At 39.2% G+C, this 22,182-nt stretch overlaps 1 protein-coding gene across 4 annotated transcripts in view; it reads left to right on the plus strand.

Annotated features, from left to right (window-relative positions):
- Nucleotides 1-22,182, plus strand: part of LOC124161299 (afadin) — a 510,930-nt gene that overhangs the window by 348,729 nt on the left and 140,019 nt on the right. Inside the window, exon 1 of one of the 4 annotated variants that reach the window (XM_046537608.1) lies at nucleotides 6,692-6,975. The exons of the other annotated variants lie outside the window; for them this stretch is intronic. Coding sequence (XP_046393564.1) covers nucleotides 6,954-6,975 — 22 coding nt within the window. The 5' untranslated portion in view covers nucleotides 6,692-6,953. Of the gene's footprint in view, nucleotides 1-6,691; nucleotides 6,976-22,182 lie in introns of those variants that run through there. 4 annotated transcript variants of the gene reach the window in all.

Consider the following 22,182-nt stretch of genomic DNA (forward strand, 5'->3'; position numbering starts at 1 on the left):
GAAAGCTTCGTTCCTATCGAGGCACATACAAAATAACGAGCATCATCGTATTATTTTGTGTGTGCGTTGCGCTTTTCTGTGCTTCCTTTTTTACTCCTACTCCTGGTTGTCATCCTCCTACACTCCAGAGATCATTTCTTCGATGACCTTTCACCTGCTTCCTGTCAAATCTAATGAAAATGCCCCTTTCAAAATTTCTCCATCCAGTAGGTTCAATCTTTTTACTCCACTAATTTCGTTTGCGGCGTTGAATAATGCGTCAAATTTTATCCGTGTTCCCACGCGCGGGCCCACGCTCCTGCTTCTGAATGGGAAAGGGTTGTTGATAGCTGACTCTTATTAAAACGGCGAAATTGATTACTCAGGTATCGTATTCCTTTTTTGCAATTTTGGAAATGATTGGTAAAAAATTCCGGAGACCTGCATCTCGATGCGATGCATGGCTTAGTGTTATAAATGTAGAATAGGCATCGGCCCCTTTTCTGAATTTTAATTCCCTCTTTTTAAAAATTCTCTAATACGGAGACAGCATCTTTTCATATTTCCATTCACTGACGATAGTATTTACTATAATGTTATTCAGTTAATTTATTTACACCGGCTAATATGTTTAAGTACAAAGCTAATCAATGGATGCTGGGAAATAGGTCGTTCAAAGTGTTTATAAATTCTTCTTTCTCAATTGTAAGGTTTTGTGGCCACGCTTTCCGATTTTATCAGCCGTAATTCTTTTTCTTATTTTTACCATAAATATGAAAAAATTCCACTATAAGAAATACCAATTATTTCGAAGTATATGTATCTGGTTTAATCTCAGGATTTGGTATAATTTTCATTTTACAGTCGATTTTGTTGGGATTTTTCTCTGAGAAATATTACCATGAGCATCAGCGTGGCTTTTCTTACCTGAATATTTCCTTTCGTCATTGTTGTTTAGAGGATATCCGCCTCTTTCTCAACCATTCTTCCTTCGAACAAAAATCGATCGATTTTTTCGGTCTCGAGAACAAGGTGCTTCCCGCCCTTCCTTTGTCTTGCCCTTGGTTTCCTCCCTGTCTCCATTCATCGCTGGCTTTTCGACGCCCACGCCGATGAGGCTGAAGTGCATTCTGATGTTGCTCCCGAGTCAAAGGGTTCAACCTTCTCCCTCCTGTTGCCTCAAGAGTATTACCAAGGTTTTCGGCCTGTGCTACAGAATTCCGGTTGCCATCAAGAGGGGCGCTCGTGCTCAGTGTACGTTTTCAATCACTCGTTGCGTTTGTGGAGACTTGTATTATCCTTTTAAGCATTGAGTAATTTGTGAAGTAAAAAGCTCGATTATTCATGGAATTATCTGTGAACTAACCAGCGGTGTACCTTGACGGAATCACCCGTTAGTCTTACTATAAGTTAGGAAATTTAAGATTGTGAAAAGAATAAAGTTGGTATTAGGGAGGTCAGGGGTCGAATCCAGGTATTGGAGTAATATTCGCAGGAAGTTGTAAGCCCTAGAATGAACATTGAAATATGGTGTCGATTTGTTTTAGGCCTCCATTATTAATGCAATGCACTCAGATGTGCAGGTAATCTTATTAGTCCCTCAATGTGTGCAAGCAAATAATGATCTGTAATCAGCTCATAGTTCTATTATGGTATTGCGGCATGGTTTGTTTAAGAAATTATTCCTTTTTAATTCGTTAAAATATTCTTCCATGTATATATTTTTATATGTGAATAATTGGTTTATTTAAGTATACTTATTTACGGTAAAATGGGAGACTTACCCGCCATCAACGACCGATCCGAGATAGTCATGTGCTTAATATCTCTGAAAAAAAAAACTCGACGATAGCTGAAATCATGATCTGGTGAGTTCAACGAGGTAAATACATGACCCGGTAAACAACATTTATTTACAAAAGACATATTTACTTAGAGCAACAATTGCAGCCAGCATTAAAAATTGGGATCCCAACTTCCATGTGAACATACTTAAGCTGATTGATTTTATATAGTAAAGGCCTAGTTATGGTCAATCACCATCAAATCTACGGTCTCTTTTTAGGAGAGCGTTCCGCCTTGAAGTAGAAGCGTAGCGGAGAGTCTCTTATTCCGAGTATAATGCGGAGTAATGCTCTTCAATCGCGTGGATTGCGCGCATACTTGCCCGCCGCAGCATTACGAGCACTAGGGTCTTTCTTTGCTCCAAGTTCTCCTTCAGTGAAGGGGTTGTGTTGGCCGCCGTATGCCTCTCCTGTTTCATTTTTTTATTCCAACTTTCCTTCGCTCTTTTCGAAATCATTTGGGTATTCCCGGCTGAATGCCTCGGCTCTCCCCTCCCCCCACTCCTCTTTACTTCTCTTAAGATTTCCTTTTCATTTATCCCAGTTTCATTCAAATTCTTTCCGACGTTTTGCTTCTTTTTCCTCGGGACCTCTTCGTGGTAAATACTTCCTGGCTGCTAGTGGTGATTCTAATGGGAGTAGGGCCTTTAAATTGGATGTGAAAAAGTGGAAGCTGTATTTTCGATAGCAGCTCCGTATAGTTTCTGAAAGTAAGCTCTTCATCCTGCTCTATCCTCTGGCTTCGATGTGGGCCCGCTAATGGTCTTGGCATTTTGCGCAGTAAATATTTTTAGGCGTGGACTAAAATATGTAAGTGATTTTACTCCGTCCGTATCGCTTGCGTATTATTTGAACTCATTTGGAAATGGCTAATTTAGAGTATCCATATCTTTAGTAAATGCCCTGCAAATTCTGATAGTAATACAAATGTCAAGACGAAGTAAATTTTCACCTTAAGCGAGGTCTTCTAAAAGTAAGCAAAGGTTAAGAGAAATTCAATATTTTAAAACGCTGAAATGTTCTAAAATCTCTGAAATATGATATTTTGCGTTTGCTTGATGTATACAACTCATTTATCTTATTTAAAATAGGACAATGTGGAGATGCTATATTGTGATATTTACTATAGGAATTTCATACTTAACTGCCCTGAAAGCTCGAAGTTCTTAGGAAGAAGAGCCTCATTTATGTGATTTTACAAGATAGCCAATGTAGAGTATTTTTTGCGTAGTGTATGTAAATTTGACTTCATGGCTGCTGCTGATAGGTGATAAATAACGCAAAAGGCTTATTTAATTGTAAAATCTGGTTTTTTGAAAAATATTTTTGCCATTTATTTCTCCTGAACTCCAAGAGATGATTTTTTTATCATCCTGTTATCACAGGTTTCAGCCTTCTTTGCGTCGTAACGAAACGGAATTATAATGCTACGAGCGTGCTGCGCCCGCTCCCAGCGGGCTTCCCTCGCTATTTTCAATGCAGGTCCACAGAGGGATAGGCGCGTTTCTAATTTTAAAATGTAGAAAAAAAGGCAGGGTCTTATGTACAAATTTAATTGGAATGTTATGTACAAATTGAGGTCAGAGGACCTCTTTAAACACAACATTGGAAGTAATTACACTATCCTCTGTTAAACGCACATGATGACTCATACTTACGTATCAACAGTAGACTTGAATGTGGAATCAGCCGCATTTTGATAAAATTTATTTAAAGAATGCGAAATATTGTTGCAAATGAGCAAATGTATCAGTTTGCGCGCCGCTAACGTCAGTAATATTTACCGTTTTTTTTTTAATTATTTAAAAACCAATTTTAGGAAACAATAGCAATATTTAGGAAGTAAGATATGCCGTCGCATGTTCTCTGATAAATTCTGTGCATTTTGGTACCTCATTTGTAGAGTTTGGTTGCGTATAAGTTGAGAAAAAGGTATCTGTACAGTAGAAATAATATAGAAGATAAAACCCCATCAGCTAATTTGAAACTACTCCATAAGCGTATTTATCGAAGATTTTCAGACAGAAAATCTCCTCCAAGTCTCAGACCGGTTGTTTTTTTTTATCAGGCTTTCCCAGATTCCTTGTTTGTGAGCCCAAATGCGTTTGGCTGTGCCCTGGAGAGGCGAGGGAACAAAGTTAACGTTGCTTTCGTCATTCTTCCCTCCTCCCCCGTGGATATTTATTCGACCGTACTCTCTGCTCTCCCTCTTCTCCGTTGTAGTTGCCGTGGGAAACGCCGTCAACGCTCCGTCAACACTCTGAAAACATTGGCTGAATAATTGAAGAATACCGACGGAGAGTTTTCGTGACGCTCGCGATGCGCGTGGCTTCTCTGGAAATTAATATGCGTCGTTCATAAAATACAACGTCACATTTTTTATAGCCGCCCCCTTCTATATGCTTGGTTAAGATTTACATCTCGTGATACTCCTACAATGAGTTCTTTGCATATCGTCAAATATTCAGTCAGGATTGTTAAATCATAACCGTCGTGTTCTGGTGTATGCAAACGGTTCCATGTTAACAATTGCCATTTACTTTTGATTTTAAATCAAATAATTATCCCGTTTTCACCCATCCAGCATAAATCTTCATGTTAATCTTCCGTAATCGACAGAATAATTGATTATATTAATGATCTGGTGATGCAGTCCTTAAATTATATTATTATACTTTTATTAACCAAGTTATGAGGGTAAAATATTCACTTTCATGCAAACCATTTTCAACCAGGTATATTCTAGTTTGGTTTCTTTCATGAAACCTTGCAAACAGTATGACCATGGTTTTGCTCTAATTATCGTGGGATGTAATACTTGCCTGTCAAATTTCATGGGCACTACTATGGTGAATATTATATTTGTTGCATTTTTTTCTCTTTGCATTTTTATGCATTCATAAAACTTGAACTTTTCATGGTGGCTCTCTTCGTTTCGATTAAGAAGCGAGAAGTGCGTTGACCTTTATCACTTGGTAACTTGTTGCATGCGTCGCAGTCTCAGCAGGATAAAGCCTAGGTTGATTTCTTTTTATTTTATTCTCTCCTTTCAAGCTGAAATCATTGCCATCCCGAATTGTTCAGAGATAGATATTCAGGTCGAATGGATGGATTTTTATATGATTGATTATAAATATAAAACTCCTAAAATAAATAAATTGATAAAAAGATTATTGTATAAAATTAAGCTGATTTGTTATTTTTAAATATGCTGTTGGAATGATCATGAAATCTCTCTGATAAAAAATCTGAACCCTCGGAAATCCACATCAACCTACAAATGGTAAATAGAAAAAAAATTCACAATGGTTCACTGTAGACCCTTAGTCTAGGGTACCTCTTTACCTTTTGTATGCAGATCACCCTTCTGTTAGGAATAACCTTAAGTTTCTAGAGATAATTTGATTTTTTACTATAGCGATGAGAGGAGCTTCGATTGGAATCGAAATATTTTATTTGTTAGCACCTCCATTGGATTTTTATCGCTGTGTAGGTCCTCTATTAAACTGAATGCTCTTGTCATAACAAAGGTTGATATGAAATATTTAAATTTGGTTTGTTAATAAACATAAGGATGGGTAAGCTATTCCCTCGCCTATCAGAAGCAACCTTCTGTTTGAGCTGACCACAAGCATAGAGTAAGTATATACACTTATTCTATGCCACAAGTCACTGAAGGTGCAAATATGGTGGGTTACGAACGGGATCGATGAAATTGAATTGAAAAAAAATAACAGATTTTTTTAATGGACGCATCCATTAAATTAATATCGCGGTGTGTATCCTTTATTAGGTTGAAAGCTTTTTTCGGAGCGGAAGTCAGCAAGAAAAATTTAATTTTGGGTCACCTGATACCATTAGACGGAGTGAGATCCACCTTAGCCTTTCTAAATAAACTCGACGATTGAAGTCACCTTAAGTTACTGAAGGTAGCGTAAAATTACGAATGGAGCGATGAGGACGGGACCTATTTAAAACTGAAATACCTGCGAGATTTTTTTTATGAACTTCACCATTAAATTATTATCGCGGTGTATGTCCATTATCAGCTTGAAAGCTTTTTTTCAGAGCGGAAGTTGACGTGACAAATTGAATTTTGTGTCACCCTACACCAGTAGAGGGAATGAGCTCTACCTTCGCCTATACAAATTAACCTACCGGTTGAATTCACCTTTAGTTTGGGAGCCACTATAGACTAGGAAGTTGCATGCTAGGCTTAAATTGCTCGAGCAATTAAGAATGAATATCTTAAAGAGCGATACGGAGAACATAGTATGAGAACCCCACTACATTTCCAGATATTAAGAGCGATGTTTTGCCGAACGGATACGTATGGGAATTGGTTTTTCCCCCGCACTATCACCGACTTTAATAAGTGTTAGGAGTAATGTCGTTAGAACATTTACTTTTTACGTGTAAATAGCTGGTATTCTAACACCCCCGCCACACGCCTTTTGAGGTGGCTTGCGGTGTAATATGTAGATGTAGATGAAGTTACTAAAGGTTGCGTAATGTCCGAATGGAGCGATGAGGACGGTATATATTTGTATTGAAATACCCCCGAGATTTTCTTTATTTGTGCCACCATTAAATTACTATCGACATTTATATGCTTTATTGGGTTGAAAGCTTTTGTCGTATTGGGAGTTTTTAAAAAATATTCATTGCGGTTCCGAAGAAAAAATTGTGTTTGCGCGCCTCATTTCCGTTTCGATCCGAAGGTGGGGAAGGGCGCTGGCTGCGTTTAGATTCCGTTCCCCCCTCTCCCCACTTGCCTGCCCTTTCCCCCTAACCCCCCCCTACTTTCCTCCCCCTTCGTCGGCGTAGACGGCGAGATTGTTGTGGGGCCAGTCGGCTGTCAGGGGCGCTCAGCGTCGAGGTCGCCTCACGGCCCCTGTAGAGTCCGTTCGCTTATCGAAACAACCGCGAGTGTGCTATATATCCTATCGGGAAGCGTTGCCTCCGCTTTTTCACCGGTCCATCGCTGGTCAGCAGTCCCTACTACTGACCTTTCCCTCGGCTCACCCTCCTTTCCCGTAGACAACGTGCCGGGCACGTGGACCGACCACGCTTCTTCCGTGACCGGCATCCGGACGACCGCCTACTGTGTTGCCGGCAACTTGGGCCAAGATGATGGACTGGGGGATAAGAAGTGCGTATAAACTTGTTCCCTCCCTCATTTGTGTGGTGTCTTCCCTGAGCGCATCGTCCAAAGAACTGCGTAGAAAAAGTGATTTTTTCGCAGTCACGCGCACAGGTGCAAATTTATATGCACCAAGGGTGAAATTCTCCACGAAAAAATCATTCGACTTAGCCGGGATTCGAATCGGGATCTCCTGATTGCCAGTCAAAACTTTTTGTGGAATTAAGACGTCAACACCTTGCTTGGTTTGAGATTCGCCTTGGGTGAAGATGGGTTGGTGGTGTAACTGGTAGCGGATCCAGGATAGGGACAACGGGGGGCTAAGTATGGGGTAAACTCCCAGAAGTATTGCGGGTCCGAATAAAAATTACCATAATAATAAAACGTTATTGTACTTTTCCACACGATTTAATTAATACGACCGGTTTCGTCGCAGAGGCGACATCATCAGGTATAGAAACCGTTATAATAACAGTTATTTTGTTCTTGTTTATCTAGTTGCTATTACGTACAATAACGTTTTATTACTAAGAAAGGATTTTCACAAAGTAAAGCCAGAAAAAATCGAAAAATTACCATTCTATCTAGTGTAAATTGGATTCCCGGGGAGGGGACCTATAGATCCGCCACTGACTGGTTTCGAATCCCTGCTAAGCCAAGTAATTTTTTCATGGCGAAGTTCATACTTGGTGTATATAATTAAGCTAATTGGCCTACAGAAGCACAGGAAGACTTTAGCTTTTTTAAAAAGACGTTTCGACCAATATCTACCTTACTTCAGGTTATTTTTTTGTTTACCCTCGGCATTTTACGTAATCGGTTTGTGGCTACACAGACCTTACTTTATTTGGAATTACACCAGGCTTAACGTTTAGGAAGGTTACGGTTAGTCAAGCTACAGTCCCTGACGTTTTGAACTCTGACGATGTTTCTATTTTTTGGGTTTCGCCGCGCGGATTTTCTTTGTGACGACAGTTTCTCCGGTATTCCAACCGGCGTCTTCAGGTCGACCTGAAGACGCCGGTTGGAATACCGGAGAAACTGTCGTCATAAAGAAAATCCACGCGGTGAAACCCAGAAAAATGGAGACATCATCTAGACAACGCCGCGGAAAGCTACGCATCAACTCTGACGATGTTTCGCCTAAAGGCGATCAGCATGTAAGGTTATTTTAATGGTCGTTTGCTGACCTTTGAGAAACCTGACTCTCTGGATGAACAAACTTTTCTTGGGTTTCCGCGCGGGTAAGATATCCTAAGAGCGCTAAAAAATCATAAACAATGGACTGTTAGGAGTTTCATTTTATCTGCTTTCCCGATGTATATATTTTTTTATTGATTAGATTTTTCAATGGCGGAAATTGCGAATTTAATCTTTCAACACGTTACAGAGTGCTGTTACCATAAATTCATTTTATTTTGACCAATGTGTGCTTGAGAACTTCGGCCTACGAGCACCCGGACGTTTCGGACTCGTCTAGAATCGCTCGTAACGACAGCGTAATTTAAATTCATGAGCTCCCTTGGCGTTTCAGGTTTTTATTTCGTTTTATGTACATATATTTTTGAATTTTTTGCGGCGTATTATTACTTCGTCGCTAATAACGCTCTACTGTTGTTTACTTTCTATGCCAGCGTTTATGGCTTTGGCGACCGAGGGACTTATGTTTTGGTCCTCGATACGGTGACGCCTTCAGAACGTTATTGCACGTTAAAATTCATGACTGTTATGACGCTGTTGAGCTACAGTTGAATTTTACCCACGAATGCGAGAATAAATTAGGCAACTGTAATTTTCGGGTGGATCTCAATCTTGTGGGCATTAGTGAAGGCAAAAATACCTCGGTTGATTCTTATTTAGCCAAAATCACGTTTCCTTGCAATAATTAGTTTCTTTCAACTCAAGTTTTTTTTAACTTCCTCGCCAAGTAGATTTACAGCTATTTCGTCCATTCTTATGCCCTTATAAGTTGAAACTTGTTCTCTCTCTATTTAAGTGATTCGTTATGATGGGGATAGAGAACAGATTGAAAAGGTTTTTCTATCGGGGGAACCGTTATATAAATCGATGCAACCCACACCGATAATCATTCTCAGTTGGCATTGATGTTTGTCATAAAGACCTGAGAAAATTATTTTGAGTGTTCATCAAAATATAAGGATCAATTGGTTATTTATAGCAGTTTCCGGCAACATATTTTGAACGCATTAATTACTCCATATTACATTATATTTTCTCGCAAAAGAAATTCCCGAGTCTTCTGTTGGAGCATGAATACATTCAAATTATGTTGAAAAATCCGTGCTAAGAAATGTTCCTATTTTGGCTTGTACAAACTTTTGAAGCTGTGATACATTACTTTTCTTATTATTCTTTGGCTTTTTCCCCCAAATTGGATTTTCCCAATAAATTCCTACATATACGTTACATTTCACTTATTAAAGTATGATGGTGACACTCCAAAAATATAGGTATTTAAATTCGCATTAGTACATTTTGAACGAGGTTGAATGATAAGGAAACTAAAGAATAAAAATAACAGATCGGCTGTTAATACGAAAAATGGAAAACAGATTTTTTCATATCTTCAGCACACTACCAAAATGTTCTTTTTAACCAGTTAACTTGTGTTTATAACAGATAATAGAATGGGAGTTCCGATATCAGTTAACATAAATTCAGTTTTTTCATTAAAACCCACAGAAGATGTAAATGTCTACGTACTTTCAAAAAGTGCCATGAAAGTTTGATGACCCTCGCTGTGGTCATATTTGTATTTATTTACATATTTCTCTCGGCCAGTCGAAAAGAAACCAGTGTCCGAAGGCATTCCGTATTCGTAGTTCGTAAGCGCTCCTCTCTTATTACGGATCCGACCCTTTCCCGCCAGGATTGCGTGACTTGACATTCAGTCTCATCGAAAGTTTGATTCGATTACGGACGCTTCCTTTTACGATGAGAGCTTTCAGAAGTCGTTCGTGGTCCGTTTCTTTTATTTGAAGCTGTAGGAGTAAGCGTATCTACTCCGCCTTAGGTCAGCGCCGAGTTGATATTTTCTGGCATTGTTACCTTTGCCCTTTTCCCATAGCTCAGAAGCCGTTGCGAGGCTACGCTCCTTAACTGTCCTCTTGGCAAGAGCTTGCAATAAATGCAAGGCTTTTGGTCAACTTCTCCTTTGCTCCTGCTTGCTCAACTCTCATTTTTGTCATTTCTTACCCTAGTACATTCTCATCATATTCCTCTTTGTCCTCAGAAAACAACTCATTAGTACTCCTTTATTATAAGTACAACTCCTTTGTGAACATACATGCAAATTTATCACTTATAACAATGCAATATTTTTTCAATTTATTTAGGCTTCAAATAAAAATATGTGTGCCCTAAAAAAGTCGCAAGAAACGCTCATTATTGCTACACAAAATGCCTCTTCCTTGGACGTAATAATTCACGTAGTCTTTGAAATTTTTATTGATGTCTCGTGAGTAATGAGGCCGTAGCGTTCCCTCTTTTGTTTTCTTTTCTATTTCCGATTTCCCTGTAAAATTCAATGGTCTTTATTGGAGGAATAATTTATACCTTTGCTGTCATCATCATTGTAAAGGCAAGCATCTCTATCGAATATTTAATGCGACGATAGTCATTCGTCTTTCTCTCACGGTTTTTGTTTTTCGTCCATTTCCCATTGTTCAGGGGGACAGTTGAGTCATTTCCGCATTTCAAGCCAACGTGACAATATAGATGGAGGGTGGTATATCGGCTGAAAATGTCATGGAGTCTATTTTCGTACGTTGAAGCTGTATAGATTTATCAACCCCGACTCATGTTGCTTTAATGGAACCGTTAATACATTGCCACTGACATGCTTTTCAATCCGTCTGCTTGAAACGTCAAAAGGGTCCAGCGTTATAGTTTGCCAATATATGATCATAATTGTGTCGTCGTGTTCCATTTATAGTTGTCACAACTGCTGATTTTATTTTTTTCGGCGTTTGTTCCCAACGTCGTATCATTAGTGATTCAGATATCGTGGAAATGCGTACATGTATCCACTTGCACCGTTTCCAGATGAGCCCACTCTTATCCTCTACGTATTCGGGAAAAGCTTTTAAATGGTCAGTCATTCCCAACGTAAGACTTGTTGGTAATACTGACTGCTTCCCACCTGCAAAACTAAAATAACGACTATCTTTGGAAGAGAGGGTTATTTAAAAGAGAATTTTCTTCATGATAACGTAATATAAAGGATATATTAATGATACTCTTATCTGTAATAAAGATGTGCAATATTAAGGGAATATTTTTGGAATTTTTTTTTCAAAACTTTCAATAAGAATCTTGATTTTATCCTCTAAGTTTAATCAGTTTTATTTACTGCTTGCCATACCTAACAGTCCACCGCGCTTATATCATTCATTCAATACTGTGTTAAAGCACAGGGTTTGTGAAAACCTGACACCAAGCGTGGGCAATGAAATAGAATGCCATACAAATATCTAGGTTTTATAATTTTGAAAAACAGGGTATATATAATTTTGAATCCTTTAAGGCATTTAGCCCTAGTTTCAAACCTTTCAAAAGGTGAATCCTAGGTTTTGATATAGGAATGTATCCCTTCATCTTGGAAACATATAGTGAAAAGTGTTACCTATTACATGTGATCTTTTGAGTGAATTTTAATGAAATAAAATGGGAATAACTGTTGATTCTTCAACATATTATGCGCATTTAACATTAAATAAAACTACAGGAATATATGGAGGCTATGGATTGTTAGAATATGAGAATATTGTATTTTGTGATGGTGACTTTGTGTCGGATGAAATTTTGTTCTTCTATATTAAAGGAATTCTTGATGTCGTTTTAAATTATTGTCGTTGCTGCGTGCGAGATGTAGCGATTTATGTAAGGATTCAGCACGGTTCATGGTTTTGCTGATCCGATGGAATGATTTTAGTTGGAACATTTGGAGTAGAAATACTTAAAAAACACTATTGACGCGTCTGTGACGAGTGATCCTAATAAAAAAACAGGAAAAAGCCCCGTTCCTTTAAAAATTTCGCCCTTAATCATTTCTGAATAACATTTTTCCATGCTGGTCCATGCTTATCTATCGTCAGTGTTCCTGAGGAGACCAGTGTACGCTGCAATCTAGCTGGACGATTATGACTACGTATTTTTTTAAACGTTAAGTATATGCCTGTAGATAGTGAAAGCATGACCCAATGCGTCAGAAATTATACATGGTTCGGTTGATAAGCTTATCAAAAACCGGATATAACTTTCCCAATACTTGCTTCACGATAATGTCATTTCAGTGATAACGACTTTTCAACAAATGGGAACTGTATGTAGAGATGTGCTCGGCTGCAATGTGTTTTACTAATTGATTTCATCATTACTCTTAATTTTTATGAAGTTTTGGTTTCAGCGCTAGGGCGTGGTGAGTAACGTATATCCCATTCAATCCTATGATCTTAGTTGCGAATTTTGTGGCTTGGTCTCGGGTAGTAGTTATAACAAGTTTCAAGCAAAAGGTTCCTTCGAGAAAAATAAAAATGACATTTTCGTGGGACTCATAAAATATGCCTTCAACCTATTACAGTATTCTACTGATTGTAAAATGATTTTCCAATTAAATTTTTGCTATAGTATGGTGATGCACTTACTCTATATTTTGTTTAGTATTTCTCTTTCTTCGAGATTCCTCACATCGCATGGCGAATCACGTGTTTTTTGGGAAAATAACTTAGAAAATAGCATTCTTGAATGTGAAATTGAATGAAAATATTATTTTAACTCGAAATAAACGACTTTAAACAATGCTCTTGACTGCAAATAAAAAAAAGATATAATCGGAATCACCAATTAGCCGTCTACCCGGACATGGGATGGGGTAGTAGCGGGGGATCACTTATTCGGAGAAATTTCCTTTAAAACGTTGGCCGCGTACGAAGAAGGCGTTAACCGGTCTTTCTATCCTTACTCCGACGTTGCATTTCGTTGCGTTTCCGAGTGTCACGTGTTTCTCCTGTGATTGGTCCTTTGGGGCGTCGCGCCTTCACGTTGTCGTAGTGATTAGGTTAATTCGTCTTCCGTGGGTTCCTATCGCCCCTTGCTCGTATCTGGCCGTTAACGCGTGACGGCAGCCGACATGATGGCCTCTTGATGGAGTACTCAGTTTCCCAATTATGATTTCATTTCTTGCGTGCTTGAATTGCACCCTCCTCAGATTTGATTGTGTACACGAAACAATTCCAGGTTACGTGATAGATCTCGAGGTTCCGTCAAATCTGTTTTTCACAAGATTAACGTTCTTACTCATTTTTTTGCTATTAATTTTCGCCAGTATTTATTTTTTTCTTTTCCAATTTTCTGGATTGGGTGAACAGTTTTTGTGTTTCTCAAGGATAAAATTGCTCTGAATAAATTATTTTAAATTCTATTGTTAACCGATCCATTTATTTTTATACATTCAAAATTTCACTCAATAATCTTCTATCTCCTTCTGTAACTAATCTTCTATGAGTGGTATTAATCATTAAGTCTCTTCAATGGAACAAATTTTGCTGAAAAACTTGAGGGATCACCTACTGTACCAAGCACTTTAGGGTATATAAGTATTACTGGAAGGTGAACTACTGCGAGCACTGTGAGAGTCTTTCATAACACACTATTGGAATTTCATGACTGTTTTGCTACCATTTCGAAGCGCTTTCCGGAGTCTAGGTATGCTTGAAGCATCTGCTCCTGTAATTACGGAGGAAGTTCAGCCCTTTGCATTCCACTCAAAGAATCAGGATAGTGCTGCAAATGCGTCTGGATATAGCTCTCATCGCTTTATAAATTATGAAAAATAGCTCCATTAGCTGGCTCTCTGTTCAGAAGAATAGAGATTATGTTATGATTTAAACGGACATTGCTGGGGTGGCATGAGGAAAAAAAGGGACCCACTTCATCAATGCTATTAAGTTTTCACGCTTCTGTTACTACTTGAAGTACCATTTCCCCCTATGCATCGTTGAATTTGCTTTACCCTTCTCGATGTCGGGTGTGAATTGCTCCTGATGTCATGTCCGCTAAATCCCCTCCTAGTCAAAGTGTAGGCGATCTCCCTTTGGAGTCCGTTTAATTATACCACTTTTAAGGACTTTATTCATTGTGAAAATATTTAGTCAATACCCTGATACCAACCATTATTACACAACTTCCTTCTCAATTTTCTTATCCCGTTATTGTTTACAGTAAATTTTAATATTTTCATCGGGTTTAACCTACAATGTTTCGTTCTGTGCGGGGCCGCGTGTCAACATAAATTTTCCTATTTACAATTCAATTCTAAAATGCAATTACCAATTTTGTGGTTTTACTTATTGGTTTTCCGTTACTTCTTTTTTCTATTTAGGGTACTACATCAACTTCAGATCGATAAAAATGAAGGTATTTTGTTTTTCAATCCATCGCGATTGTTGAACGTAATTTAGGGTGAATTGGTTGGCTCTTTTTTTACTATGCGTGTTTCTATGCCGCAATTTCACGGTTTGTTGGCTGGGTTTGAATTGCTGACCCATCGTGACTGATGAACGACATACTGCTTGCGCTACAAATTTTGCCCTTTTCAACCAAGAATTATTGTATGAAACGTAGAATATGCATGTAGAAAGAGTAGAAACCCTGAAATGTGGAATATTCACGCAGAAATTGTGCTTTTTGTAGGTTTCAAGTTATATCATCTAGATAAACTCGATAGTTTCAGGCTTAACTCTGTGAAAATCCATTGTAAACAATTAAAAGGTTTGGTACTTTTTCACAAAATTTATTTAAGACGACCAGTTTCGTCGCAGAGTCGACATCACCGGGTACAGAAATCCGTTTTTCCGATTTCTGAACCTGAAGATGTCGCCTCTGCGACGAAACCGGTCGCCCTAAATAAATTTTGTGAAAAAGTACCAAAACTTTTAATTTTTTATCTCATCTAGGACTCGAAAAACGAACAAGCATGAGCTTTGGCCTTTCGAGGTGAAGTAACTATCGATGAAACTGATCCGTTTATTAGTTCCTTGTTTTTAATTATTCGATACTCTATCTACGAAGTTATTTTTTCCTCCCTGCCATTTCCTGAACGTTATTACCGTAGTTTTGCCTTTACGATGCCCTTCAATTTCCGGCGGGTGCAGCGCACAAAGAGTTGACTTTTCTCGTGTACGATCTCCCGCGCCCCTCTTCGTTGAGCTTTGTTTCCTCAGCTGCTTTGCCACGTGCCTTGATTAATCCCATTGGCGGTCATGTGTTGCCCGCGCTAATTGCCTCTTGCCGCGTGTTGCTACGGTTCTCATACCTCGCTCCGAGTGTGTGCTTGTGCATGCAGTCTCCATTTAGAAAAAAAAAACAACGCAGAAGTAAGGTTCATTTGCGCTTCCTTCTAGTCTCGTGAACCTGCCTTCGTCATTATTTCATCACAGTCGGACGCGCGAATAATCCTCTCAAGAAAACAAACACTCTTGTCATATTAATGCGTGTTGCTCTACAGTGCTCGAAATCTATTATAATATAATGTGCATGTGCCGTTTTTCCGACCTTCTCCCCTGTATTTTTGTCTCCCGTGCCGTGTTCTCTCTAATGACTTCTCCCGTCGTCCGTTGTCACGCGATGCTCTTCCCCTGGGCTTTATTTCGCGTGTTGCTGTCAAAGTTCGGCCGCGTTCCAGCGTCACACGTCGCGTACTTATGCTTTTTAAAAGGGGCCATGATTTCGTTGGTCGAATTCGGTGGTGCGGTTAAAAAAAAAAAAAAACTTAATGGAAAAAAGGTATGGTCATATCAAAAAGAGAGCCGTTAATTTAATGAATGTTTTCAGAACAATTTTGGTATCATGATTCTTCGTGAAAGTAAACGTAGGGAGTGAACGTTATAATGGTTTCTTGTGAAAGCGGCTTGTCGGCTTAAATACGTGGCTTTGAAAATAGTACCTACGTTCATTGTAAAATAATTGCAATCCGAAGGTACCCTGGGGAATAAGGATTGGTAAGGTTAGAGATAAGGCATTTTAATTCATTTAGTAGACTTTCTATGGCTTGATTGATTCATTAAATATAGTTTACCTACCCATATGCAGAATCCTGTTGGTGACCATCGAATTAAAATCCGTCGAAAAGTTCGATGAACCGGACAAGGCTAATTCATATTTAGGATCTTGCATTCTCTCGTTCAGTTATTTTGAAATTCTCCGTGTATATTGTAAGTTTCCACCTGTGTAGTAATATTTGAATATGATAGTTGTACCCTTTTCGGCTTGGGGAGATGAAGTTTTAACGTATACATTTTCGTGAGAGCGAGGGCATGGAGGGCATGGATTACAAGTTGGGGGTGCTCTTGTGGTCCCGATCGGGCCTTGGTCCGCTCCATTAATGTTACAACGCATTCATCCGTTCGGGTTGCTGTAGCGTTAAATTGGTAATGCCGTTTTTGTGTCTGGCGCCCTAGTCCTCTTCAAACACAACCCCACGTTTGTTATTATTCGATCCCTATCCACCTCCATAGCATTTGTATGCATGTTCCTAGACAATTTCCTCTCCTACTCTCCCCTCTCATAATTTCCCCTTTTGCTCTCATTAGCAGTATCCCTTGCGTAATATACATTATGCTTTGTGTTCAGAGCTCTAGGCCGTGTACGGAACGTAAGTGTGTGTTAAAATCGGAGAGTGAAAGCTGGCGAATTTGAAAATCGAGATTGGCCATTTGGCTTCCGTGTAAGCCTATTTAGAATGGTAAGCTATTGTTTAGGTATTCAAACTTTTTAGCCTGGTTTAGATTCAATTATAAAAGTTAGTTATTTAGTTTAGTTACGAAAGTATGTGAACTATGGTATATGTAAAATGAAAGAATAAACTCTGTAATATTCAATAATATATTTAACTGTTTAACATATTCAGTCAACAATACAAAGTTTATTATTTAATATATCATGATGGGAAGGTTACACAAAGTTAAGCCTGAAATAATCAGTTAAATTTGGAATGTATGTGTTTTTGGTACAAATCTTACCCCGTGGGAGTAGGGAGTTAATGGCTAATCTTTTGTGTGTGGCAATATCCCAAGTGAAATTCTTTTATACGATAAAATAAATCAGAGCTCCCTGTAGAAGAATGGGGGATGCGAAGCGGATGGAGAGTAAGTGGATTGACGATGTGCAGACGTGGTGGGCGAGGAGATGAAACTTCTAGATGAGTTACGTAGGAGGCAGAGGGGATGGAGTGAGTACTCAGCAGGGAGGGGATGCTAAATACCTCATTGGAGGGTAGAATAATAGGGTATCGAGGGAGGATGAGGAGGAAGAAGAGAATTGGATGAATTGAAAGGGAGTAAACCTTATTGTATATTGAAAAGTGAAGTACAATTCGGGAGGGGATACCAGCGCGTTAATTCGTGTAACTCATCAAGCACTCCTACCTCAACCGGAAGAATAGTTTTATAATAATAAGATAACATTCAGTGGCGTAACCAAGAGGAGTTCCCGGGGGTCCGAACTCCCCCCCGAAACATTTAAACACAAATATTTTCCTTCGTAAAAGAAAACAAAACATTGAAAAATCATGAATTTACAAAATATTTCTTTGACAAATGAAGTTTTTTCGACTACGAAAAGAGTTAAATTAGTTTAAAACCGTCTACTTGGTACCCTGTTTTTTCAAAACTTTTCCCCACTGGTTTTGGAACCCCCCCTCCCCCCGAATGAAACTCCTGAGTCCGCCACTGGTAACATTTCCTGCGGATATATGCCCCAATTTTTTACCTCTCCTTGGGAGAAAACTACTCCGTACGGGGTGGATATCTGCCAGCCGTGGGACATGAAACAGACCGCACTTGGAGGTTTTAATGGTTCCAGGCGAATCGATATCTGATGATAATAGGTTGGAGAGCTCTAACTTTGATGAATGCAAAGTAGCACGTAGACCTTGGGCTGATTCGTGTGAACTACGACCCGCGCGGTCATGGTAGCTCACTGATTTTCCGGAGGTCTGAACCGCAACAAAGAGACGTCGGCACGGAGGTTCCGAACCTCTAACCCCAGAATCTTCCTCCGTTCATAGTTCCGTCTGCTCCGGATATCGATAAAATTTTCATTTACATACGAATTTTATCTTCATTGCACAATTATTTCTTCTTAATATTATCTTCCCTGAATAGCCACCGAGATTTAATAAAAATGATGTTGCAAATCAGTTAGACAATCCCCTCTTTTTTGGTTGTAGATGTCTTCGTTATACCTATTGATTTGGTACAAATTATGTCCTTCCTTCAGCTGTTCCAGGCGTTTAACTTGTTTTGGTTTTTCAAACCGCCATCATTTATTTGCAAAAAAAGGCAGTAGGCATTTTAATTTAGTATTTTTCCTAAATTTGTCGCCAAATAATACCGAAGCATCGTTCATTAGTAGAATAAAAATGAATTATCATTCTCGTAAATGATTTCAAACCGTCTTGATAACAATACTATGGCTGAAATTTCCTTGGAATTTTCCATCTAGCAGACACCTGACGGATGAGTCATTGTTTACGCTCAGCGAATGGGGAACTCTTGCAACTTACCAGAATTTGAGTGATTCTGCTAATTGCCGCTGAATAGGCCATAAGTAGAAATAGTGCCCCCTTGAATTAAGGGTAGATATTTGTTTGGGAAATAATTTCTCAGCGGAAGGGAGCTTCATTCTACGAAGGACTTTTTTTTTTAGGCAGGTCGTGTGCTTCTGCTGGGAGAGGGTTGTAGTAACCCCAACTCTTGTTTCTGAGACGGGCAAAGGGGTTGTAACATTTGCTCGTCTGGATGGCATTAGTCTGCCTGAATTAAGCCTCTTCATCCACAATACTCAAATAACCATTGAATACCCAAATTACCGTCGTCATTATGTGTAAGTGACTTCCTGTTTTTGTATGGCCCGGTGAAATGACTGGGAATTGACTTGAACGGCGTAAGTCACAAACGTTCTCCCCTAGGTTACGTCGAACGAGACGGTAACTGATCGATAACTGTAAACCCTCTCTGTCTCTTTGCTTCAGAAGTCGTCGAATGCTGTGTTCTGTGGAGCGTTTGGAACATGCCTTGGTGTCCCTTAAGCCCGTATGACACTTCCCAATTTATTGGCCAATAAGTAGGCGCGCAATATTGCTTAAAATATTGGCCGTTACGTACAGTATGACTCGTATCAATATTCACACCGATATCGGCCGAAATAGTGATCTGATGTCCCGCTAGAGAACACCATTGTATTTCGATGATTTTACGTTGCATAAGCATTTGTGTGATTTGCACGGTTTAATCATATTGAAACAACTTCTTTCGTCCACTTTTTAGAAACTTAAAGCGAATTTTCGGAACAAATCCAATGTTTTACAGCCAAACCGGATTTTTTGCGAAGAGCTTCTTGTTTTGGCCACTAGGAGTCAACATAACTGACTTCTGATTGGAGATTGGCCGTGAGAAAATAGAACCTGTTCTAAATTACAAATTGGGCAATAAATTCTGTCCAATATTGTGAAAAGGATATTGGACTAGAAATTGGTGCGTGTCAGTTGGACCGCAATCCAATATCCAATGAATTGGCCAATAAATTGGAAAGTGTCATACGGGCATTAGGGTGCTGTCCTCTGATTATAATCAAATGTCTACAATCTAACCCCCAGGTATGAAGAAGTGCTACCACGTCAGCAGTTCAATCGGAAAAGTTAAATATAAACCGTAGGTGTCTTTGGGGTATTCTGACTATCGCTCAGTTTTTTTATATTTTGTGGAAAAAATTAAGTCTGTTGCCTATCTAAACCTATTGTAGCGATAATTAATCTCGGTCATAATTAGTCAAGAATCGTAAGATTGCATTTATCCTACTCTCAATTCGGTTTTTGAATACCTATATTTTTCTATTTATTTTTTTCTGTTTTTCCCCCATCATCACCCGGTCCCTATGCGCACGGTGTCTTCGTTATTCTTCTGGTCCACTTTTCCTTCAGTAATTGTCGTCATTGGATGTTTGTTCCTCATAACTTGGCGGCATAGACAGTTACTGTTCGTGTTAGCCTCTATCTGCTTCTTCACATCCTTAATCATGTAGTCTATCCGTCTCAAATTAGGGAATTCCCCTTCCAGGTTTTTATCCTTTAACAATCATGGTCTTATGACCAGCGTCCATGCTACTTACCGGATTATTTTTTCTCATCTTCTTCGAAGGGTTTACAGCGGACCTCTATTTCCTCCTCTCTTTTCTTAGAAATATCTGTTTTATTGTTTCATATTTATGTGGCCAAATATAAATGGCGGTGTCAAAATGATAGTGTTTGTGTCTCCTACCAGAACCTTAGGCTTTTGATGATTCGAAATCTAGGACTTAAGTTTGCAAAGGATAATTATTACGATAAATTGTTCTTTAGCTTACATTCCCTTCCGGCATTAAACTAATATGTCATTGTCATTATGTTAATTATCATAGAATGCGCTCTAACTCAAAGATAAGATGCATGGTATGGTTGAAAGTTTCAGGCTTTCCGTTGTGGAACTGTCACGAGAACAAATGTCAGTTTTTCACTCTTTTATCGTTATCGTCATTATTTTGATCATAATATTTCATTGATTAATGGGTGAAATAGTTTTGTTACACGTACGACATGTTTTGTTCAATTGCTGAAAGCTAGTCCTCCTTTGCACAATGACATATGGTATGGTTTAACGTGGCTTTTTGTCTTTGGATGACTCCTTTATTTTTATACCACTTACTTTTCACCTCATTACCGTTTCCATTTTGATATCGAAAGTATTACGAAGTCCCTTGGTTTCAGTGTTGGTCACACCTTTCAGTTACTGCGCAACCGCGTAGAGAAGCGCTCTTCTCATAAATATCTATGTATGTATACCTACTCCGAGACTAATATCGTATCATTCTTCAGCTCCATCTGCTTTATTGTAATCCAGCGGGAAACGTCCGAGGCAACGGGATTTTCGTCTCTCCTCTTTCTCATATCTCCCTTCTCTCTCTCTCTCGTCTGTCTACTTTCCCCATTGGTCCACGGTGGTCGGTCATTCCCCGCACCCCCGCCCTCTCACCCCTCCCCCCTGTACGCAAGACTCGTCCCCCCTTTATCGCTCTTGTCTCACGCCTGCCCTCCGTCTCTCCATTGACAAATCGTCCGCTTCCATCCCTTCCTACTTCTTTATCGCGTGAGGAACAGGGCTCCATTCGGCCGTAATCTTGGATAATTTACATCCCAAGCCTCTCTTGGAGAACGTCTTCATCCCCCATTCGTCCTCCTTTCTAAAGATATTCCCTCCTCTGTCTCGGTCTATTTCGTGGACCTAATTCCCTCTCCGTACGGGCGATCCCACGGGGCTCACCTAATACTGCCCGCTCCCTATCCGCCTCCCTTTTATTCCTGTCCCCCCATCTATGAGGAGGGATTGCGTGGGTTTTGTTCGGCCAATTCCTTCTAGTGTGTTCTCGGCCAGAAATATATCACCTTGAGATTTCTATAAATGTTTCGTTATATATACGTTTCTATCCCCGTATTTCAAGAAGACTTTCGCCAACAAATCGGGAAAATGTTTACAAAAGTTAAAGGATAAATTTTATATTTATAAAGATTGAAATTTCATGTGGTGGAACAACTTCTGTGATAAAAATAAAGTTACTGCGCCACAAAAATTTATGCATCTGCCAAATTTTCAAAATATCTACGTTTTATCAGTCGAGATGTTGAGACTCAGATTGTAATAAATAAAATTTTGTAGGATACGTACAAAGTTATTTTATGTCCAGCTAAAAAAATTGTTGTCTCTCGCAGAGAAATAAGTAGCCCAAATTTAAGAAATGTTGGTTCATGCAATCGGGAAAATAATCGTCCAGTTTCTGCCTAAATGTAATCAGTCAAAATAATCTATCTTTGAAGATAAATGTACAAGTTAGTTGAGCCATACTGTCTAATCTGTAATGGCAGCGGCCCATTATCTTTACCCGTTACGCCCTTCTTCCGGCCGGTATGCGTCGTACTCACTTCATCCCATCCATCAAGCGTGTTCTCTTCCCACCTCACCTCCTCTTGCCCAACATCCCTTCCCTCTTGACAGTGACGTCACCTTACCATGGCTCCGCAATACTCACCCATCCAGCCACCTTCTCTCTCTTCTATTCTTGTTTTCGTAGAGGTTTCTCTCCTTTGCTACGTTTTCCTTTGTCCTT

Source organism: Ischnura elegans, chromosome 6, assembly GCF_921293095.1.
Source record: "Ischnura elegans chromosome 6, ioIscEleg1.1, whole genome shotgun sequence".
In the NCBI taxonomy this organism is placed as follows: domain Eukaryota; kingdom Metazoa; phylum Arthropoda; class Insecta; order Odonata; family Coenagrionidae; genus Ischnura; species Ischnura elegans.